Source organism: Euphorbia lathyris, chromosome 6 (genome assembly GCF_963576675.1).
Source record: "Euphorbia lathyris chromosome 6, ddEupLath1.1, whole genome shotgun sequence".
Lineage (NCBI taxonomy): Eukaryota > Viridiplantae > Streptophyta > Magnoliopsida > Malpighiales > Euphorbiaceae > Euphorbia > Euphorbia lathyris.
The window spans coordinates 90,773,559-90,798,729 of record NC_088915.1 but is presented as its reverse complement, the minus strand read 5'-3'; the positions used below and the strand labels follow the sequence as shown (position 1 = coordinate 90,798,729).

The 25,171-nt window shown below is 36.9% G+C and overlaps 1 protein-coding gene across 6 annotated transcripts in view; it reads left to right on the top strand.

The window, feature by feature from the left end:
* The window catches only part of LOC136232353 (uncharacterized), a 33,356-nt gene that overhangs the window by 4,475 nt on the left and 3,710 nt on the right, over nt 1-25,171 (top strand). For 4 of the 6 annotated variants that reach the window (XM_066021456.1, XM_066021458.1, XM_066021457.1 and 1 more), the window contains one exon: nt 206-24,182. In XM_066021456.1, coding sequence (XP_065877528.1) covers nt 14,587-16,086 — 1,500 coding nt within the window. In that variant the 5' untranslated portion in view covers nt 206-14,586 and the 3' untranslated portion in view covers nt 16,087-24,182. Of the gene's footprint in view, nt 1-205; nt 24,183-25,171 lie in introns of those variants that run through there. The other 2 variants (XM_066021455.1, XR_010690470.1) reach the window with 2 other exon arrangements.

Genomic DNA, 25,171 nt, shown 5'->3' with positions numbered 1-25,171 from the left:
GTTTTGAATATATGAAATGGGGGAATAATTCATGTTGAAATTTTAATATGCACTTTTGTTTTGGGAAAATGAATGTTAAAAACAGCCTTGTGACTTGGATTTTTTTTTATTTTCTGATTCATATTTCCATCAAATTTGTATTCATTATGTAAAAGCATGCATTCTGATTAAAGTTACAAATGTTAATAGCATCATTGCTTTCCAGGTGCTGAATGAACTATATAGTCACTCATTAGTTCGTGCTGATTAAAGAATACGGTGGCTCTTACTGAACAGAAACTGTGAAAAGCATAGCAAGAGTATTTCTCACTGTTAATAATGCATATGGAGGTTCTTTTTTACACCCTAATGCTCTTACAGAACGCAAGAGGTACGTACCTCTTTCGGCTAAGCATTGCTCCGTTTCTTTGAATTTTATACATGTTAATTGGTCTTAGAAGGTTCTATTTCAACACGCTTTTGGTTAGCTTTGGACATCTATTTCAACACATTTTGGTTAGCTTTCACGCTTTTTCTGTTATGTTGATACTAGGATTAGTAGCCTTTTATCATGTTTCACTTTTGGTCGTGTGCTTGTTAATAGTGATGTGATTTGAATTGGTTATAAATTTGATGGTTTGGCTAGTTCTGCAACTCATTAAATATCTTAGACATAATCATTGTTTAAAACCACCGTCTTGACCGCCTAGGCGCTCGAAATTCCTCAAGGTGGTTGAGACTTTCCTACAAGAGGGGTACCTACCATCTTTAATATTCTTTCACTTGAATGGTGAAGGATAACTTTCTTGATTAAGCTAGGGGCCTTTATAATTATTTTAAATAAGCTTATGAACTTTGTCACTTTTATAATTAAGTCCATGATCTTTATTTTCACGTTGGGAGTCTTTTTATAATAGCGGTATATACTGACTGATGTTGGAGTGTCAATCCCGTAAGTGATTGATTATTATTATCGAGTCCCTAATAATTTATATTTATAGATAATGAAGTCCTTAAATTTTAGTTTTAACATAGATACATTAATTTCCTCACTAACAGTTCTGTTAGTGAACAACTCAATTCATGTGAAAACTAAATATCATGGATTTAGTTAAAAATGTGACAAAGATCATAGGATTATTCAATAAAATTATAAAGACCCAAGAGCTTAATCAAGAAAGTTACAATTTCTCCATTCAAGCGAAAGGACACTAAAGATGGTAGGAACCCCTCACTTTTCGTCACGTAGATTCTGTTAACCATAACAAAATCAAATTGACCTTTAGATTAATACAATTATGATATAAATTAAGGTTGATTCATTTAATACTAATTGATAATTCACGAAATGCAAATAATTATGTATGTTTTTTATTACTCTTATTGACGAAATGCAATCACGTTATGATATTGTTTAAAGTTAGAAATACAAAGTCTATTTTATTTGTTCATGCATTGAACATAGAAATTAGACAAACTAAATAAGCTAATTAGTTAATTATTATTAATATTAATTTTTTTTTTTATTTCTAAGTTACTAGCCCCCTCACAAACTCAAGGAACATGGCCATTTTTTCCTCTGTCCCTGATGGAACCGACACCTAAAGAACCATGACGAGGGCCTTGAGGAGCTCGACCACTGACAGGCGCCAAAGAATCAGTGTGTGAACGCTTGGAAGGAGGCTCATTATCAGCTCCATCCTCCATGTCGACCACGACGATATCATCTCTCTTAACCTCAAGATCTGCAAACACCTCCCCTTCCCTCAACTCGTTGCCCGAACGTCTCCCCTCGCCTTGTGGGACGTCGATTGCAAAGGCATCACGATTGGCCCAGCCTTAGCAGGCCTAGTTCCTTCAGCTCCTTCCTCACCAAAGCCGGTTCCGCCCAACAACTCGTCACTTTCGAAGAAGTTGTCGTCAAGCACCCTGTCGAAAAGGCCCTCATTGCCAAGATCGCTAATCAATGACTCCAGGGCATGAGGGAAGTCGAGGTGGTCCAGGTCTGCAGACCAAATAGGGGCACGATCTTCAGCCATACCTGCAAAAGCAACACGAATAAACAAGCTAGATGCCTAAAACATTGTGTCCACCTCGTCCTCCTCCCTCGGAATCCACAAAACTAACCCGGTCCAGGAGCATACTCATAACCTAGATAGCCTCCAAATCGGTGAAGTCTTGCCGTGATAAGCCCCATCCTACCAAGAACTTTTGAAGACACCCTTTCTTTCGACCCTCCAAATGTGTTGACTTCCAAGTCGAGTACATGAACCATCCACTCGGTATATACGCATAAAAGAGTTTATCGACCTCAACCTTAGGCAGAGGAGGGATAACATTTATCCAAAACACCAACTGCTCCTCCCTTTCAGTCAATTTCCGTTCTATGTCAATAGTAAGCTTTGATTCTATTTAGTTTCAAAAAAGTACTGATAACCATAATCAATAATTTACAACTTACATGATTGACACTTCAATACTAGTCAGTGTATTGAAGGCAATATGATCTGATCCTTTCCCAGTCTGGACCCTTACTATCAAGGAACTCTCAATAGCCTTCCAAATCTCAATAGCCTTCCAGTTTTTGGTTCGCTTGCTTCTCTACTTTTTGAAACTGGTGATAGTCACCGTATGGATAACTCTTTTTCTTTCATGTCTTAATTTGTGACCTCAGTTTCTGTGTACAGATAGGGGTTTATATTTATGAGTCGTTCTTTGAGTGAACCATCCTACAAATGGTCCATCCCTCTTTAACTCTACACACGTAGATTCAGATTCATTTTCAGTGAGCTTTTTATAATTTTCATATCCAATCGTCCGAATGTTGGGTCGACCTGTGTGTAACACATTACTATAAAATTAGAACATTGATTTAGCTAATCATAATCATAAATCTCTTGAACCATCTAATTCTTTTCAAAAGAATTTAGAAATAAAATTGATTAAGTAATTTTTATTCACTTAAAAAAACAAATTCTATACATACCTTGTAAGCCAATTTAAACGGTTATGGTGCAACTCGAGGCCTATTTGGATATTCTGCAGCGGTGATGACTCCTATCAGATCTTAGTAAATATCGTATTCCTTGTACCTTGCCACAGAAGAAATCGAAAACTAAATCCTCAAACGGACACAAGTCAATACCGTGTTGGATGGATAGTCTCCGAGTCTTTCATGTGAGATTCACCTTCCTCCGAGCGAGTCTCAAACGAGACTCGAAGACGTTGATTGCTCAATGGATGATACACGTGGAGTCTTCTGAAGAAGAGAGAAAATAAATCAAAATAAATTTCATCAAGTATTAGAAATAAATTTTCTGAATCTTAATAACCTCCTTCTCTCTCTCGGATAGTACTCAAATCCCCATATACCCTCTCTTTTTCTAAACCGATACTACTTCCATATCTTCTTCCTCTTGAAAAATGTGAAAAGCTCGCTGAACCTGAATTGGAATATGTATGTGTAGAGTTAAAGAGGGGTGGATCATTTGTAGGGTGGTTCAGTTAGAGAACAACTCATATAGATAAACTCATGTCTGTACATAAAAACCAAGCTTACAATTAAGATATTAAGAAAACAGAGTTATGCATACCTGTGACTATCACCCGTTTTCAAAAGTGGAGGGGCAAGCGAACCAAAAAAACTGTAAGTCTTTTGGGAGTTTCTTGATAGTAGCGGTCCAAATTGGGGAAAAATCGGACTCGGTCGTATTGTCTTCAGTACACCGACTCGTGTTGAAATGACAATCGTGTAAGTGATTGATTATAACTATCAGTACCTTATGAACCTAAATACAATTAAAGCTTATTATTGTTGTTTTGAAAGGGAAAAATATAAAAACAAACCATCTGGTTACACTCGTTTTTAATCATAAACTATGTAGTTTAAAAATTTGCACACTAGTACCTTATTGTTCATTCTGTTAGCAAATACAGTCCAAATTGTCTAACGGTTTAAAAAAAAGGTGAAAAGTCAAGTGGGAAAAAATTATTTTTGTCCTTATATTTATTTATTTTACAAATTAACCCTCTTAGTATCTAATTATCATAAACAAAACCCAAAATAAAAATAAAAATAAAAAATCGATTTCACCATCTATTTTCTCTCTTGCTCTTCATTCTTCTCATTCTTTAATCCATTTCTTCAAATCAAGCGCACAATCTCTCTTTCTTTGTTCCTTCTTGCTTTCTTTAGGTTCTTTCTGTCCTTCATTTCTCTTTGTCGTCAAATTACCCCAATTAGCTATGATAAGGGCCTTCAAGAGCTCGACCACTGACAGGCGCCGCCGAAGAATCAGTGCGTGAACACTTGGAAGGAGGCTCATTATAAGCTCCATCCTCCATGTCGACCACGATGATATCATCTCTCTTAACCTCAAGATCAACAGACACCTTCCCTTCCCTCAACTCGTGGCCCGCAACATCTCTCACAACTTCTCCCCTCGCCTTGTGGGATGTCAATCGCAAAGGCGTCACGATTGGTCCAGCCTTAGTAGGCCTAGTTCCTTCAGCTCCTTCCTCCCCAAAGCCGGTTCCGCCCAACAACTCATCACTTTTGAAGAAGGTGTCCTCAAGCACCCCGTTGAAAAGTCCCTCATTGCCAAGATCACCGATCAATGACTCCAGGTCATGAGGGAACTCGAGGTGGTACAGGACTGCAGACCAAATAGGGGCACCATCTTCAACCATACCTGCAAAAGCAGCACGAATAAACAAGTTAGATGCCTACAGTATTGTGTCCACCTCGTCCTCCTCCTTCGGAATCCACAAAACTAACCCGATCGAGGAGCATACTCTGCTATTGTAACTTGGATAGCCTCCAAATCGGTGAATTCTTGCCGTGATAAGCCCCGTCCTACCAAGAACTTTTGAAGACACCCTTTCTTTCGACCCGAACGAGTTGACTTCCAAGTCAAGTACCTGAACCATCCGCTCGGTATATCCACATAAAAGAGTTTCTTGACCTCAAGCTTAGGCATATGAGGGATAAAATTTATCCAAAACACTAACTGCTCCACTTTTTTAAATCGATGATTGTCACGGAATGGATAACTCTCTTTCTTTTATGTCTTAATTTGTGACTTCGGTTTCTGTGTACAGAGAGGTTTAACTTCATTAGTTGTTCTTTGGGTGAACCACCCTACAAATGGTCCATCCCTCTTTAAATCTACACATGTAAATTCCAATTCATCTTCAGTGAGCTTTTTATAATTTTCATTTGCAATCGTCCGAATATCAGTCGACTTGTGTGTAACCAATTACTATAAAATTAGTACATTGATTTAGCTAATCATAATTATAAATCCCTTGAACCATCTTATTCTTTTCAAAAGAATCAGAAATAACATTGAATAACTAATTTTTATTCACTTAAAAAACAAATTCTATACGTAGTTTATCAGCCAATTTAAACGGTTCTGGGGCATCTCGAGGCCTATATGGATATTCTGCAGCAGTGATGACTCCTATCAGATCTTAGGGAATATCGTATTCCCCGTGCATTGTCACAAGAAATTCGAAAACTAAATCCCCAAACGGACACAAATCAATACCGTGTTGGATGGATAGTCTCAGAGTCTTTCAAGTGAGATTCACATTCCACCGAGCGAGTCTCAAACGAGCCTCGAAGGCGTTGATTGCTCAATGGATGATGCACGTGGAGTCTTCTAAGGAAGAGAGAAAATAAATCAAAATAAATTTCATCAAATATTAGAAATAAATTTTTTGAAAACTTAATAACCTCCGCATTCTGGCTTCTGTAGAATTTGTCGTATTTTTTGCTTTCGAGTCATTATCCTTCTCTTTCTCGGATAGTACTCAAATCCCCATATACCATCTCTTTTTCTAAATCGATAATACTTGCATATCTTCTTCCTCTTTTGAGTGCTATCCAGGGGAGCGAAGGATAATGACTCAAAAGCAAAAAAAAGATATCACATTCTGCCGAAGTCAGAATGCCAAGTAGGTAATCAAGTTTTCTAATTTTTTATTTCTAATGTTTGATGAAATTTATTTTGTATTATTTTTCTTCTTTTATTAAGAAGACTATACGTGCATCATCCGTTCAATAATCAACGCCTTCGAGGCTCGTTTGAGACTCGTTCAGTAGAAGGTGAATCTCAATTGGGAGATTCGGAGGCTATCCATTCAACATGGTATTGATTTGTGTCAGTTTGGGATACATTTTTCGATTTTCTTGGGCAATGTATGAGGAATATGATATTCACCAAGATCTGATAGTAGTCACCACCATCGCTGCTAAATATTTATATAGGTCTCGAGGTGCGTCAGAACGTTTGAATTGGGTCACTTGGTATGTATAGAATTTGTTTTTTTAAAGTGAATAAAAATTAGTTATCCAACGTTATTTCAGAATTCTTTTGAAAAGAATAAAATGCTTCAAGGGATTTGTTACTAGCTAAATCAATGTTCTGTTTTTATAGGAATCGGTTACACAGTTTGACCAATTTTCGCACGATTGCAGATGAAAATTGTGAAAAGCTCGGTGAATCTGTATTGGAATATGTATTTGTAGAGTTAAAAAGGGCTGGATCATTTGTAGGGTGGTTCACTAAAAGAATAACTCATATAGATAAACTCATCTCTGTACAAAAAAAGCGAAGGTAACAAATTAAAATACTAAGAAAATAGAGTTATCTATACCGTGACTATCACCGGTTTTCAAAAGCGGAGTAGCAAGCGAACCAAAAAACTTTAGGTCTTTTGGGAGTTCCCCATATTGTCTTCAATACACTGACTGATATTGAAATACAGTCCAAATTGTCTAACTGTTTAAAAAAAATGAAATGGAAAAGAGTTATTTTTGTGCTTATATTCATTTATTTTACAAACTAACCCTCTTAGTATCTAATTATCATAAATAAGACCCAAAACAAAAATAAAAAATCAATTTCACCTTCTATTTTCCCTCTTCCTCTTCATTCTTCTCTTTCTTTAATCCATTTCTTCAAATCAAACTCACAATCTCTCTTTCTTTGTTCCTTCTTGCTTTCTTTAGGTTCTTTCTGTCCTTCATTTCTCTCTGTCATCAAATTACCCCAATTTGTCTCAGTCTCCAATTTTGCTTCCCTACAAAATTTTTCTTATTTCAGATCTCTTTGCTTCAATTCAATCAAATTTCATTAGATTTGTGTATTGTCTTGTGGTTTGAGCTGAATTGGATCTCCATTTCTGTTCTGAAGAATCTTCATCCTCAGATTCTCAATCAAACTTTCCATTGAAATAAAGTAATGTTTACAAACACAAGATCTGCAAATATATAGGAGAGGTAAAATGAGTCTGAAACCAAGTATCAGTACAACTAACATGAAAAACATGAGCAAATAGAGGTAAATGTTTTATCCATTCATCGTCCTGGAACTCCGCTATACAGACAAAACATTCACTCGATTCTTCCTCGTCTGTCTTCGATGAACGAATTGAACCAGATACTAAAAATAATCAAACCAAACTAAAGTATTTGATTACTATTATCAATTTTGGAATGAACAATGGTTCTTGTGATTTGGTAAATGAAGTAGTCTTGGTTTTTTTTTTGTGGCTTAATGTATATTTACATCTTTAAAATGGAAATTTTTTGTCTGTTGGCTTTCTGAACTTTTAAAATAACAAATCACAAATTTATAGTTGGCTTTAAAAACTTATTGCGCATCTAAAGTTGGTTCATTCGGATTTTTTTCATCGTCCTGGAACTTCGTTATACAGACAGCACATTCACTCGATTCTTCCTCGTCTCTCTTCTTGTTTTTAAACTGTGAAATCGGAAGAATTGAGCCAGATACTAAGAATAATTAAACCAACTAAAGTATTTGATTACTATTATCAATTTTGGAATGAACAATGGTTCTTGTGATTTGGTAAATGAAGTAGTCTTCGTTTTTTTTTTTTTTTTTTTTTGTGGCTTAATATATATTTACATCATTGAAATTAATAATTTTTACCTGTTGACTTTCTGAACTTTTAAAATAACAAATCACAAATTTATAGTTGACTTTAAAAACATATCACACATAGTTGGTTTTAAAAACTTATTGCTCATCTATAGTTGGCTTATTCGGACTTCCTGCATAGAAAGATGAGGTGTATGTGCGTGCTATAGAGAAAAGGAAAGCCTCTAAGTTGCAGGAGGTCGAATGAGCTAATTATTATTATGTGATAGGTTTATAAAGTGAACTATAGGTGTGAAATAAGTTTTTTAAAGCTAACTATAAGTGTGGTTATAGGTTATTTTAAAATTTCATGATGCCAATAAGTAAAACGTGTCAAGTTTAAGGGTGTAAATATGCATTAAATCGAGTTTTTTTTTTCTACTTCTATTGTTATTATTTACTATTCATATTTGTTGATGGTGTTTGCATGTTCCAATATTGGTTGTTTTGAATATATGAAATGAGGGAATAATTCCTGTTGAAATTTTAATAGGGTAAATTATATACCTGAGGTGTTGTTTGGTTAGGAGAGAGAAAATAAATTTTTAGAGAGAGAAAGCTCCAAAAAATGTGATTTCGGAAAATAAAAAATGTGGTTTCATGGTAAATGTCATTCTGAACAACTTCAATTCTGGAATATTTTTATTTTGAGGTCGCTAACGGTCATTTTAAAGAGTTAGTTAAGATTGAGTGGCCATTAATGTTAAAAAGTATAAAGTTTAGTTGCTATACTGTTAAGAATTGAAGTTTAGTGGTCATAATATTAAAATGGGTAAAGTTCACTGGTCATTGGTGTAATTTACCCAATTTTAATATGCGATTTTGTTTTGGGAAAGTGAATTTTAAGGTTTGACGTATCATGTTGGTAGTCCATCGAGGGGACATGGACTATAAGGATTATGGTTTACTAGAAATTTTTGTTCTTTTATCCAATGTTTTAAATCTAATACTATTTTAGAAATAATAAATATTAAATAGTAAAACCAATATATTATTAACTACAATTCAAGTCATATAATAATAACATAAAGTTAAGAAATTTTTATTCTTCTTGTTTTTGTATATGTAAAATCGATTTTTTTTAAATATTTAAAATCAAGTTTCTTCTCACCAGTAATGCGAGAAGCAAGCAGACGACAAAATATTAATTTCTGGAAATTAATCTTTGACGACTGAACACGAACTTAATCGTAAGATTCTATGGAAAGAAAGAGATGAATTTATCTTCGAGATTAAAAATTAGTTGAGTCACGTATTTATTATGAATTATATGCTTAAATCATTATTTGGACATTGATTGATCCAAGGAATCTTGTCATTTGGCGCTTGATCTATCCAAAATTTTATCATTTGGCCACTGAACTATCCCAATTGGTGAAATTTCAATCCAATTTGGATGGAAACTTAATAGAATTATTGACATATTATGATATTTTGATAACTAGACTTGATAAATTTTAGTTTAGAGATTTGTTTTCTTGTTTTAATCTCATTAATTATTTGGGTAAATCAACTTTAAAACGTACGACATGTCAAGCTCATATGTCAAAATATCAGCACATATTATAAGGAAACAATTTTATCAAGACTTCATCATAGTTAAGTAGAATTTCATCAATTTGAATAGTTTATGGTCCAAACGTGACCAAATAATAAATTAGTGGTCAAATATTAAAATTTTAAATTAATCAGAGTCTAAATAACATTTTATACCAAATTACAAATTGTAATTCATAAGTGAATTTCATCTTGTAATTTATAAAAAAAAATTTAAAAATAAGTATAATAACAAAGTAATAATTTATACATTTGTGTTGTCAAAGAAAAAAATAAAAAAATAAAAGAAAATATAACAAAAAAAAAAATGCTGATCCAAAGAATTGAACTCTTACTTTTGTAAACATCTCCACTATGTCTTTACTATTCAAATTAGTACTATTTCTTGTTATATATTTAAATTTATATACCTTTTAACCATAATTTTTTTAATAATTATCAAATTTAAAAAAAAATTCCAATCGGAGGCCCCCGTAAATTGGATGCCCTAGGCTGTCGCCTAGGCGGCCTCCCCCTGGAGCCGGCCTTGGTAATATCTCTGAACAACACCTATAATTAGAAAGGAAAAGAGAAAAGAAATATAAAACTTTTTCAGGGGGGCCCACCACTTCATGTGCTGCAATGCAATCAACCGTGAAAATACAAAGAAAATTTACAAACTAATCCTTTTTTTACCCATTAGTTGTTTGAAAATTACAAACTGTTCATTTTTATCCATTCTTAGATAATTTTTTTCATTTTTATTATATTATTAATATACCGTTTTTTTCTTTTGGTAAGAAGGGAAGAAAAAAAACAAATAAACAAAAACCTAACCCGGGATCAGTCTAGGAAGACTGACCCCAATCCTATCCTCAAGAAGAGAAGGTAACAGAAAAGAAGGAGGAACGGAAAGGGTAGAAACACCTAACATCCCCCCATGCCCAGCAGCTGCCAAGCGATCCGCCACGCGGTTTTGCTCCCTATAAATATGGGAGAAGGTAAGAGAATCGAAGGCAGGACGAAGCCTCAAGATGGCTTTAATGAGATTCTGACTCTTAAGACAAACAGTCTGTCTATCCGAAATCCTGTTGGTAGCCTCCAAATTGTCAGACTCCACCGAAAGTCTTTTAACACCCATGCGAATGGCGAGTTTAATGCCAGACAAGATCCCCCAGAGCTCCGCAGTAAAGGAGGAGCCCGTACCTAAGTTATGGGTAAACCCAGCCAGCCAGGCGCCACCAGCATCCCGAAGAACTCCACCAGCAGCAATTCTTCCATTACTAAGGCAGGAGCCATCCGTATTCAACTTGACAACCCCTTCCCTGGGCTTCCTCCAACCAACTAACTGGACCTCTTTAACCGGGGAGGGGTGAACTAGGGGCTCTCTTTCAAAACTCTTTGTAATAACAGAGAGTTTTTTCGAGAAGTAAAACCGGAGGTCAGGAATAAAGAGTCTTCTCAGCAAGTAACTCTTCATTCCTCCATTTCCACATTTGGTGACATTAATATACCGTTTTAATTTATTGAGAAATTTGTTTTAAAGTGGAATATAATAATTAAATAATAGTTAAATCAATTCTTTTAAATTTTTAATTAAACCGATAAAAATTTGACCGTTCTTAAAACTACTACTATTAGATTTACATAAATTAAAACTAAATTTGCACCTACTTAAAATGTTAAGATTAAATTAAGTCGTTATTCCAAATTATAATGATTAGAGACATTAATATGTTTTTTTAAGTACCCGTTTATTTTACATATTGTTTGTTGTTTGAAAAATATGCTTTTTCAAAAAGCCACTTTTCAGCAAAAAAGACAAGCACGAAGTGTTTAATCAAACATTTAAAACTCTCATTTTTCAAAATGAAAATACAAACAGGAAGTAAAAAAGAAGCAACCAAACACTCATAAATAAAAGCATATTAAATAGGGATAAGGTACCAAAATAGGCATAAAGTTTTTGAAGAAATACCAATTTAGGTTCAACGTTCAAAATAGCACCAATATAGGTTTAACGTTTACAATATAATATCAATTTAAGCTCAACGTTTACAATGTAGCATCAATTTATGCCTCATGTACAAACTAGCACCAATATAAGCTTAACGTTTACAAAATAATACGAATTCAAGCTTAACGTTTATAAAATAAATTCAATTTAAGTTAAACGTCACAATTAAATTAACCATATTATATTCTTTTCCTATTAACTTGTTATCTTTTTATTTAGTTCTATTTTCTTTTTTTATAATACAATTAATTAGTATTCTTGTCTATTAAAATTTTATATTTGTTTTTCATCAACCATTCCATGACTCCTAAATTCCATGGCTCATGTAATATATGCAAACTAGAAGTAATTGAATATCCACAATATTTTGAACATTAGTTTGCATATATTGCATGAGCAATGAAATTTAATAGTCATGGAATCATTGATGAAAAACAAATATAAGATCTTAATGGGCAAGAATACTAATTAATTGTATTATAATAAATAAGAATATAGAACTAAATAAAAAGATAACATATAAAGTTAATAGGGAAAGAATATAATATGATTAATTTAATTATGACGTTTAGCTTAAATTGTATATATTATGTAAACGTTAAGCTTAAATTCGTATTATTTTGTAAACGTTAAGCCTATATTGGTGCTATTTTGTATGTATGACCTAAATTGATGCTATATTGTAAACGTTAAGCCTATATTGATACTATTTTAAACGTTGAGCCTAAATTAGTACTTCTCCATAAACTTTAGACCTATTTTGGTACCTTACCCCTATTGAATAACGAGCAAAGGCTTTCAAAAAACAGGAATTTTCACATGCACCTTAATGAGCAAGTGAATTTGCTCATTCACCGTTAGATATAGGCTTATTAAATCTAAGTCTCAGGATGCTTTGAATCTTCACCTTAGGATTCTAATAAGCCTAGATCTAACGGTGAATGAGCAAATTCTACATGCTCATTAAGGTGCATGTGATCAAGACTGTTCAAAAAAATACAGCCAAAGAAATGGGGGTTTTAGAGGGACAGATTAATAAAAACATAATAATCATTTTTCTCTTCAAACTAAAATTTCAAAATCAATTACAATTTTAAAAATATCAATTGGCTCCTTATACTTAATAAAAATTACCAATTGAATTTTCATCTTAAGTAAAAATTATCAATTGAGTCTTCATGGAACATCATGCGGTTGAACAGTTTCAAGTCTCTTATCCAACCCATTTGAGTTAACACATAGATCATTACAGTCTATGTCAAATAGACGGGAAATTATTAGAAGCACTCGGTTTTCTATGTCAAATTGATGATTTGTTTTACATATTTTACCATATGTAATATGGACTCATACATATTATATAAGACCACACTATTTTATTTATTGAGCGGGTCATAATACACGAGTCTTAATATGAATTGAGGTGTCCTTCAAGTGACATGTAAGACCATGTGCTTAGTATAAAAATTCTAAATAGACATGTTTTCTTATTTTAGAATAGGACGAGTGCTCAATTAATGATTTTTGCTTAATTTAGGAATTTAATTGATAATCTTAATAGTTTAAGTTACTAATTCATTTTGAAATTTTAATTTAAAGGTGATTAGAAGTACTTTGGCTCGGTTGTTTGATCACTTAAAAACTGAACTGAACTCAATGTTATTAAACTTAACTGAATGCTACTGAATTTAATTGAATGCTACTGAACTTAACCGAACTTAACAATAATGATGATATTAGACTTTAAAATAATTTTAATGATAATATTAGACATTAATAAGCTTATAATAATAATAATAATAATAAATAAATAATAATAATAAATATATTGTTAAAGATAAAACTAAATTGAATATCAAATAAAAGTTTGGTTCGATAAAAGCCTATGGAATAAAATAAAAATAAGTCTAGTTTAAATTAAAAATACAAATTACATACAAACACAAATTTACATACAAACTAAAGCCTATGAAATTAAATATAAATTTTCATATGTGTTTGCATCGTAAATAAATTTTTAGCTTTTAATTATATTTTTAATTTATTAATTGGTCTAACTTATGTCTAAGTAGATTTTTTCAAGAGTGAACATCGGGGTAAACCAATTTCCTAAGGTGAACCTCAGAGGAATCTTAAGGTAAATCAAAAGGAAAATCATAAGGTCATTTAATATTTTAACGTGTATTTTGTGAGCCAATTAGAATGCAGGAAAGTTAGAAAGCGTCAATTTCATTGTGGAAGTCAAAGTGAAGCGGTTACTCAATGTGGTGGAGAACGTGGATTAGTGGAAAGAAGCAGGAAGTTACCTCCAACATCTATAAAAGGAAGGAATCACGATAAACAAACCCCAGCCAATCAACCAACTCAACAACAACTACCCAAAACTCTAGCAAATTACCTCTAGACTTCAGCATTTTTACAATTCTCGATTGTTTCCTTAGATTTAATTTTCACGTGCAAAGTTCATTCAAGCTTCCAATATATTTTTATTTTATTTGTTGTTCAACCATTTTCTGTAAGGTCGGTATCGTTTTGATAATCGAATCTTAGGAATTTTACGGTCTCTTTATTCCTTACAATCGTTTTGATAATTAGAAGTTAGCAAGCGCACTCAATTTCACTCCATAGTTTGATAATACTATAATTATCTGGCACGCCCACAATTTCCCACGAAAGAGCCAAACCAAAATTGGCACGCTCGGTGGGACTCAATCACAATGCCGCCGAAGAAAAGTGATAAGAGCAACAAAGATCCTGTAGTTGCAAGTTCTGAAGAAGAGGAGGAGGTCATGGTAACAGGCAATGTTCCATAGATGGTGGGACGAATCGAAGGGGAAAAGGTTACTAGCCCCAGAGGAGAATCATGGATCTTTACAGAGATCCAAAATTCACCATTCTTGGAGAGGCGTTTCAGTTCCATCGAGAAGAATATGGAAGCTCTGCGGAGTGACATAGATCTGAAGATGGATAAAATACTCCAGAAGCTGTCAGAACCAGGGGTAATCAAGAATGGAGAAAACCATGGTCCTCAAGGTTCCCCAGATTCCAATGGGGGACGTGGGTTGTCCGGCGCTGAGAAGTATCAAATTCCACCCTTGAGGGACGATGTTGTCTTGCAGAAGGCCGCTAGTTCAGCAGGCCGAGAAAATAGTGGTAAGTCACCTGTTTCTCAATATTTTGGAAACACTAATCCTACCTCCTACACAGCTTCGTATCATGAGGAGGAAGGAGGCCACCATATCACTGGGGACATGGGGGGGCAACTATAGAGGCAATGGAAGGAACACTGGATTTCTTCATATGCCTTACGGTCACCATCAGAATGGCATACCTCAACAAGTTCCAGCATTCAATATGGAGGCTGTGAGAGAAGTTGTCCAAGAGCTGTATGGGCCTCGCCTTCGTCAAGTTGGCCGCCCTAAGTTCCACAAGCCTTACCCTCATGCGATTGACATGGAGAATCCTTATCCAAGGGGATACAGGGTACCTAACTTCTCCCTATTCTCTGGGGAAGATGGCTTGTCAACTTTGGAGCACGTAGCAAGGTTCACAATCCAGTGTGGAGAACTTGCCAACTACCCTAACTTCAACCATCTCAAGTTGAGGCTCTTCCCAAATTTTCTGACGGGACCAGCCTTCACTTGGTATGCTACTCTCCCTAGAGACTCCATCCATGGTTGGCAAGATATGGAGAGGCAATTTCACACTCAATTCTTAAGAGCAGAGCCAGAAGTGTGTGTTGCAGAACTTTCTAGGCTTACTCTGAAGGGAGGTGAAAGAGCAGACCAGTTCATTGCTCGTTTCAAAAAGATGAGGAACAGATGCAATGTCTATCTCCCAGAGGTGGAGTACGTAAAGATGGCCCAGAGGGGACTTAACATCGAGCTGAGGAAGAAGTTCCAAGGAATGGAGTTCAGAGACTTTTATGAGTTAGCTGCCAAGGTGACAGAGTATGAAGATCTGTTGAGGGAAGAGAGTCACAGAAAGAAGAGTGCCATGGGAACTTATTGCCAGAAAATATACCATGAGGTTGCAGTGGCAGATCTTAAAAGTACAGGGACTCATGTTTGCCCTTTACTCCACTCCACCGGAGGACATGATGCAGCAAAGAAATCTTTCAATGATAAACCTCCGCAATTCAGCTTTGATGTGTCCAAGAGTGATGCTCTGTTTGACTTTCTCTTAAAGGAGAAGTTTATTACTTTGCCTGCAGGTCATAAATTGCCAACAAAAGAGGAAATCAAAGGGAAGACATATTGCAAGTATCATGATTCCTGGAATCATGCAACCAACAATTGTTGGGGCTTCAAGAATGCAGTTCAGGAAAGAATCAACAAGGGAATTCTTAAGTTCCCAGAGAAGAAAGAAGCAATGTTGGTTGATGAAGATCCTTTTCCACCGGTGGTGACTATGAACATGGTGGCAGTAGATATGCGAGATGTCCTCAATAGGAAGAAAGAAGACCTTCGTTTGAGACTTGCAGAGTCCAAGAAGGAGAAAGGCAGAAGTTACCATACTTGGATCCCTAAGGAGTATCTCAGAGGTCCTGATGAACTTCAGGCTAACATCAAGGAGCAAGGGGGGCAGAAGTCAAAATTCGAGTAGAAGTGAAGAGCATCGGAGGGAATCACTATGAAAGAAGGGTTTAGACTGAGAGGAAACCTCTAAAAAGTGAATTTCACCAAGAGAAGTATTCCCCAACTGCCAATCAGAGGAGACCTCGTTTTGTGGTGCCTCAAGCAGAAACTTCTGGTAAGTGGCGCGTGGTAAGCCACAAAAAGGTCCCCCAACCTCTTACAAGAACACAGAAGAGAAGGATGCAACGTAAGAGGGCAGCTGTTGAAAGACACCATGATGAGAAAGATGAAGTAAGGGAACCAGTGGAAAAAGAAGAAGTGCAAGCTGGTGATCCAGAGTCAATAGTTCCAGAGGAGGAGCCAGAGGAAATCATTCAAAATGTGAGAATAGGTGACATGGTGATACCTATCGGGTGTGCAACAGCTTCAGTGACATTGCCAACTGATTTCCTAGGAAGTTCAAGGGATCATCATGCTGAAGAGGAGAATAGTTCACCTATTCCTGAGAAGAGAGATTCATTCACCAGTGGGGTCACAATTCAATCGAGTGGCCCAGGAGAACCAAAAAGAGTGGTTTTTGAGAAACCTGCAGATAGCATGACCAAACATATCAGGCCTCTTTACATCAAGGCACATCTAAATAGCAAGCCAGTATCAAAAGTGTTGATCGATAATGGCTCTGCAGTGAATATCATGCCATTTAGGATGATGAAGACCTTGGGGAAGTCAATAGAAAATCTAATTGCCACAGAGGTTATGGTGTCAGCTTTCACAGGGGAAACCACCAAAACCTTAGGAGTTCTGCCAGTAGATATTACTGTGGGAAGCAACATATCTATGGCAGCATTCTTCGTTGTTGATTCAACAGCGAGCTATCAAATCTTGCTAAGGAGAGACTGGATTCATGCCAATTGGTGTGTACCGTCCTCACTCCATCAATTCTTGCTTTTTTGGAAAGGAAATGAAGTAGAAGTTGTCTGGGCAGATGGGAAACCATTTACAACTCAAGCTGATTCCGTGGAGGCAAGGTACTATGATGGAGCTGTGGGTCCAATAGAGTTCAGAGGTGAAAGCAAGAGAGGAGGACCCAAAAGTATCACCTGGAAGAAGCAATGTCAGAACAAAGGGAAAGCTATCCTCCAACCATCAGCCATCGTTCCATCCAAAGCTTGGGGAGCGTTGGGAGAACCGATCATCGAAGAAATCGATGATTAGTAAGCATAATGAGAAAGAAATGGCAGTAGCTGCCGCTGCCATATAAAAAGCCCAAGTGCAGCAGGTGTTGGAGGAATTACAGAAGGAAGAAGGTCTGGAGGCTCTAGGTGCTGAAGTAATCTATGAAGAAGAGCCTCTGGAAAGTGAAAACGTTATTCAGATAGATGAATTGAAACCAGCTCCTTCACCACTAGAGGATGATAGATCATTGGCTAGAGATCCATTGGAGGAAGTGAACTTGGGAACTTCTGAGAACCCAAGATGTACATACATCAGTAGTCTTTTGGATCCACACATCAAAGAGAGACTCATTGCATTATTGCAAGAGTACAAGTGCTATCTCCTGACTCAAGCTAAGAAACTGACCTAGTCACCAGTTGACTAAGCCAGTATCTTGCTGTTTACTCAGCGCCGCTGTTAAAACCTTTTTCCTTTGGAAAAGAAGTCTGCCCTAATTTGAGAAAAGTTTGAATAGTTCCTAACCCTCCCTTGGAACTATACTTGCAACCTCACAAGGGACCAATATGGAGCATATAGATCACTTGAGATGTGGTTTTCAAAGGATGAGGGAGCATCAACTGAAACTTAATCCCCTCAAGTGTGCTTTTGGGGTGAAAGCTGGAAACTTCCTCGGGTTCCTGGTGCACCAAAGAGGCGTGGAGATAGATCAGAACAAAGCCAAGGCGATCATGAAGTCCAAATCCCCTCAAACAAAAAAGGAGCTTCAGCGGTTTTTGGGGCAAGTGAATTATCTCAGGAGGTTCATCTCCAACTTGGCTGGAAAAGCTAAGACATTTTCTGATTTGTTGCGATTAAAGAAGGAAGATGAATTCAAATGGGAGGAACACCATCAGCAAGCCTTCCAAAGTATCAAAGAGTATCTATGCAAACCTCCTGTACTTATGCCGCCAAGGCCAGGTGTACCTCTAAAACTTTATCTATCTGCCGCTCATGATTCCATTGGATGCTTGTTAGCACAAAACAATTCCAAAGGATATGAGCAGGCAATATATTATTTGAGTAGATTCTTGAATACAACTGAGGTAAAATATTCACCAATTGAGAAACTCTGCCTTACATTGTATTTTGCTTGTACCAAACTGCGGCATTATATGATTGGGGCAAGGGTGTTGGTGGTATCTCAAACTGACTTGATCAAGTACATGTTGAATAAGCCGCTCATAACTGGGAGGATTGGAAAGTGGTCGCTGGCTTTGGCAGAGTTTACTTTGGTGTTCTGTCCTCAAAAATCTGTGAAGGGCCAAGCACTTGCAGATTTCCTTGCAGATCACCCATGTCTTGATGTGAAGGATGAAATAGATCAAGATCTACCAATCTTCAGTGTTGAAAAATCCCGCTGGATTTTGAAATTTGATGGATCTAGCACCGAGACATCTGCAGGAGTAGGAGTAGTCATTATATCCCCCATGGGAACCAAAACAACAATGTCTTTCAACTTGGATTTCAAATGTACGAACAATTAAGCTGAATATGAAGCTGCGGTCATTGGCCTAGAGATCTTGAGGGAGTTAGGAGCAGATGAAGTCTTGATCCAAGGGGATTCCCAACTCGTGCTGAGGCAACTATCAGGAGAATATAAATGCACTAGTCTCATCTTGGCTCCATATTATACAGCCGCTGTTCAACTACTGCAGGAATTCAATGACTTCTCCTTTCTTCATGTTCCAAGAGAGATGAACTGGGAGGCTAATGAGCTAGCTCAAATAGCCTCTGGTTTGAAAATGTCAGAAGAACTCACCCATAAGTTGATAATGATCAAGAAGCTCAGACATCCTTCCATCATGGAGAGAGGAATTCAAGTGGAGACATTTAATACAGATGTCAATCTAGCTAGTGACTGGAGGAGTCCCATCAAGGAGTATCTATCGAACCCAGGAAGACGAGTACCTTATTCCCTTAAGATCAGATCATTGAACTTCTTATTGATGGAAGGTGACTTGTACCGCAAAAATGTAGATGGACTTTTGTTGAAATGCTTAGGATTTCCAGACAGTATGGAAGTTATAAAACAAGTCCATGAAGGAGTATGTGGAGCTCATCAGGCAGGCATCAAGATTAAGTGGCTCATCAGGAGACATGGGTACTTCTGGCCATCTATGCTGAAGGATTGTATGTCTTATGCAAAAGGATGCTGCCAATGCCAAAGATATGGACAGATTCAAAGAGTTCCTGCAGATGAGATGCACGCAGTCGTCAAGCCGTGGCCCTTCAGATGATGGGCAATTGATTTGATAGGTAAAATTTATCCTGCATCATCAAACGGGCACAACTTTATGATCGTGGCAACAGACTACTTCACAAAATGGGTGGAGGCCTTACCAATGAAGAAAGTGGACCAGAGAGATGTTGTGAAATTCATCAAGGAGAACATCATTCATAGGTACGAGATCCCTCAGTCAATTACCACAGAGCAAGGAACCATGTTCACAGGAGATGACATGAAGGACTTCATGGAAGATTATGGAATCAAGTTGTTGCACTCTACTCCTCATTATCCCCAAGCTAATGGTCAAGCTGAGGCCTCCAACAAAGTTCTCATCAACATCCTTGAAAAGATGATCGAAGATAATCCCAAGGAATGGCACGTCTTACTTTCAGAAACTTTATGGGCATACAGAACATCAAAAAGGAGTGCCACGGGCGTCAGTCCTTTCTCATTAACATATGGACATGATGTCGTGCTTCCTATGGAGGTAGTAGTGTCGTCCCTCAGAGTAGCCAGATAAAATGAACTCACTCCAGCAGAATACACAGAGGCGATGATGATGGAACTTGAAGAATCTGATGAAGCTAGAATGCAAGCACTTGATCGAATGATCGCCCAAAAAAAGAAAGTAACCAAAGTATACAATAAGAGAGTGAAGAAAAAGACCTTTGAAGAAGGAGACATGGTTTGGAAACTCATCTTACCAGTTGGGACTAAAGATAGAGCATATGGAAAATGGTCTCCAAATTGGGAAGGACCATTCAAAGTCTTCCAAGTTCTAAAAGGAAACTCTTATTGGTTAGCCAGCTTGCAAGGGGAACCACATAAGAGGTTCATCAATGGAAAGTACCTCAAGAAATTCTATCCCACCCTTTGGGAACTGAGGGAGCATCAACCATAGGATATAGGCAATATGTATTTGATGTAACGCAAAGCAATTTCACTTTGAAAGTTGTAAAGCTGGCTTATAGCCGCTATTCTGTTTGCAATAAAATAATAGCAGGCCGTAAGGCCGCAATTTATTCATCATTCAATGTCTATCAAATATGTTTAACAAAGAAATATATCTAGAAGGGAATCAAATCAAACATCCTCTAAATCTATGGTCTTCAGATCTTCCCAACAAGCCCGAGAAGCATATCGAAGTTTTTGACGTTCGGCAGCCCATGCTTTAGCTTGGTCATAGTTTGATCTCAAAGAGTTTGCCATAAGTCTCTTGTTCTCCCACCTATCTTTCTGGAGGTGGCGCAACTTTTCACCTTGGACTATCGAGCTCATCAGTTCATCTTCAACTGTCTTCAACAGTTTCTTGACTTCTTCCATCTTTTTATACTTTTGGTCGATCAATTCAATGGAAGACTCAACTTCTTGGTCAGCAATAGAGTTACTTTCACATAACTTCTGGTAAAGAAGGTGATCAGAGGCACATGAATCTAACTTGTCACTTAAAAAGGCCAGCTGAGGTTTCACAGCAGAGTAATCAGAATGCCATGAGTGAACTTGAGTCTTGAAGTTAGTCAAGCGTTTCTTAAACTCAGCAGAAGAGGAGCGGTGAATAAGATCATCAATAGTCGAAAAGAGCATCGTCAAATGTTGAGTACAAATTGAGGATATATCAAGATCAAGTATCAATCGTATCATATTCTTAGAGGCAGAAGTATGGTCTTTATCAGGTGCATCACTATGAGTGTCATCCTCAAGAAAGGAGAAGTCGATGTTAGAAGAAGGATCCTCAAGAGGAAAAGCTTTTACTCCAGCAATTCTATCAATTGCTATCTAGGAGTGCCTGATCAAAAATCTAGAAACAATGGGAGTGTCATTCTTTGATGGAAGTTCCCGTGCATGGTCTATGATGGCTAGATCAGAAGAAGATGGAGGTTGAGGGATATTGACCACGCCTGAAGCAGGGATCTCATCTACTGATGGCGAAGTACAATCAACTTGTGCTACAGAAAGTACACCATCGTGCTCTGCCTGGTTGCCTTCATCACCTGGGTCAATGGTATCAGCTGGAATATCAGAGGACTTGCCCATTTTTTGCCTTTTTAAAGGAGGGGTATCATCTTCCAAGAGTCTCTCATCTGAATCTAAATCCAAATCTTCAAAGTTAATTTGGGCAAGGAAAGCAAAATCTGCTTCAGGGAAGTCGTCGAGGTCGATAGATTCATCAGGAGCAACATTGGCCCCAACAACATCACTATCTTCATCTTCATTGGCATCTTCCTCATCAACCACCTTCCCTGTGCGGAATATGTGTGAATGGTCTGGTTCAAATCAGAGATGAGAGGAAGTAGAAAGAAGTAAATCAAGAAATTTACCTGATGCTTCTACTTTTTGTTGAAGGTAAGGAAGGCGTAAAGACCACCACTGGTCAAACTCATTAGTAACAATTGAAGAGGCCTTGCCCACTTTTGACAATTTGAAGTGAAAACCATCATTGAGAAGCCGATGTACACGAGATTCAGAAGCTTTGTAACGTTCTTCCAAAGGAAGCAAAGGAGGAGCAGGAATGACCTGAATAAGGCCAAACTGTCGAGAACACAATGCTGGCCAATACAACTCGAAACACACCGCCGTCCCTGTGATAGTTGGCTTGAACGACTTCCACATTTCATATGTCTCATCCAGGTTGATTGTAGAAGCTTTCATTATTCTTCCAGATTCTGGCAGTCTAGAGAAACAATAAGTGAACCTCAACGGAGGCTTATCTTTCAAACAAGAGAAAAACTTGAAGAACTTCCTGGTCTGGGTCATTTTGGTTCTACAACTCATCAGAGACCGACCAATGGGCATACATGTGTCTAAAACAGAACTTTGAAGCTGAGGAAAGTAAGCAAGGAGCCACAATTGAACGATCCAGAGGTTTCCACCAAGGCGGGTGAAAGGTTCATTAGAGACCACGTGGGCAATGTGATGATAAGTTGCACCCAACAACATGGATCCTAAAGCCAATTTTTTCCCAGTTGCAAGCTCATATGCAATCTCCTTGTATTCTGCGGTTACTTTGCCAGATGCAGTGCAAAAAATATATCGGCAAACAAGAGTCCACAAAAAGAGAAAATGATCAACTTGCTTTCTCTTTGGAGGATGATTAGCCATATATTCGATCAGCCTCACCGAATCCATAGTTCTGTACTTCTTGAAGAATTCTGGAAGCTCATGTCGAACTAAAGAAGGTATCTCAGGACCAACCACTGGTAGTCCTGTTAGCGCTAGCACATCCCTCAAGGTAACAGTCATCGGTACAGGTGGAAATAGAAAAGCATTACAGTTACGTGACTAGAAACCCAAAGCTGCATACAAAAGATTCTTGTTTACTGGAAGCTCTATCTGGGACATTTTAATCAACTCATTGATTCCAAGATGGCACCATTTTCTCTCATACGTCGGCTTCAACCGATTCACCCAAGTAGACCATGCTTTTGTGGCAGTTTCACTAGCAAGACGGGGCCAACTTTTGCATTTAACATGGCGGCCGATGAGAAGATCAGGTTTCATCAAAAGAAGTTCTCCCTCTTGAGATATTGGAAAAGGCACTTGAGGAGGTTTGTCTCGACCAGTCGGCAAAAGAGCATACAATTCATCATCGTTAAAATTGATCTTGATTGTGTCAGGTTGATGTGCTTTTCCGAGTTCACCAGCACTTTTTCCGGAAGGATTTGGGTGCGACTTTCTTACAAGTGGAGCAGTTGGTTTCTTGATAAAAGAGGTTTCTGCCAAATTAAAGATTGTCATCCATTCACCAAATATCAATCATCAAACACATTTGAAGTCCATTAACTTTTATTCACAAGTTCGGTGGTAAGTTTACCTTTGGAAGACATCTTGGCCGTGATTTTGAGTAAAGGAGTTACACTTTAGCTAGACTGAACCTCAAGTTTGGTAACACCTTGATTAAAGGAAACCGATCAACGATTAATCCGGCCTTTAATCCTTGAGGCCTTCAAATCCTTCGTCAAAAGAGGAATCGGTTAGGCACTTATTCTTAGAGACTTCAATCAAAGGTACAAGCGAGCAAAGAGTTGGCAGTGCAATCACGAAGAACTTGTTAGCACCGTGATTAAAGGAAACCGATCAATGATTATCAATGATTGATCTGGCCTTTAATCCTTGCTACCGGTACGCGTTCGTCGCAAGAGGAACTGATATCAGAGGGAGATCGTCAGGATTTGCGGCGGTGAAAGAAGCGCACAACGAGGAGCTCAAGAGTAAGTATGCAGTTTCCCGTCTGTTATATTGCTCGGTTTCTGAAAATCGACATCGTCTGGTAGTGGATCCTATGTCTATCTCAGCGCCATTCTTGAGTATCTTGTCGTCGAGGTATTGAAACTGGTTGATAATGCAGAACAGACAACAACAAAACTTGAATTGTTCAAAGACGTATCCACCTGGCGATTATGAATGATGAAGATTGCTAGTGGAGTTTGCTGCTGAACATCCACGCCTTGAGGATAGTAAGTTTTCTACTTTCTGCTGATGGATTTTGTGAAAGCTATTAATTATATAGTTTGTTTTGTGGTGCCACAATCCCATTCCACTTAAGACTCCTATTATATTTGATCGCAGTGTTTATAGGTTTACCTGTATAGTTTATTCAAATGGAAAGACTTTTTTATTTTCGTTTTACTTTTATTCTTTTTTAAAGAGTATTTTAATCCTATTGAAAGTTGATTCCGTTGGAATTGGAATTTGAATTTATTTTATAGTTAGTTTAATTTTTTCTCTTTTGATTTTTATTGTTACATTTTTTTTTTTTTAATTTTCGAAGTCTAAACGATATTTGTCGAGGGATTCAAACACAAATTTCCGTCTCTCAAATTCATACTTGTGGGGGGTAATTGTTTGCACCGTAAATAAATTTTTAGCTTTTAATTATATTTTTAATTTATTAATTGGCCTAACTTATATCTAAGTAGATTTTTTCAAGAGTGAACATCGTGGTAAACCAATTTCCTAAGGTGAACCTCGGAGGAAACTTAAGGTAAATCAAAAGGAAAATCATAAGGTCATTTAATATTTTAACGTGTATTTTGTGAGCCAGTTAGAATGCAGGAAAGTTAGAAAGCGTCAATTTCATCGTGGAAGTCAAAGTGAAACGGTTACTCAATGTGGTGGAGAACGTTGATTAGTGGAAAGAAGCAGGAAGTTACCTCCAACATCTATAAAAGGAAGGAATCACGATAAACAAACCCCAGCCAATCAACCAACTCAACAACAACTACCCAAAACTCTAGCAAATTATCTCTAGACTTCAGCATTTTTACAATTCTCGATTGTTTCCTTAGATTTAATTTTCAAGTGCAAAGTTCATTCAAGCTTCCAATACATTTTTATTTTATTTGTTGTTCAACCATTTTCTGTAAGGTCGGTATCCTTTTGATAATCGAATCTTAGGAATTTTACGGTCTCTTTATTCCTTACAATCGTTTTGATAATTAGAAGTTAGCAAGCGCACTCAATTTCACTCCATAGTTTGATAATACTATAATTATCTGGCACGCCCGCAATTTCCCACGAAAGAGCCAAACAATATGAATACAAACTCTTAACTTTTTATTACAATTAAAGGTTAAGGTGTAAAAATACCCATAACATACAGTTCTGTCTCGTCCCAATTTCTATCAAAAAAAATACCCATAACATTTTGAGTCATGCGCAATTTTTCCCATAA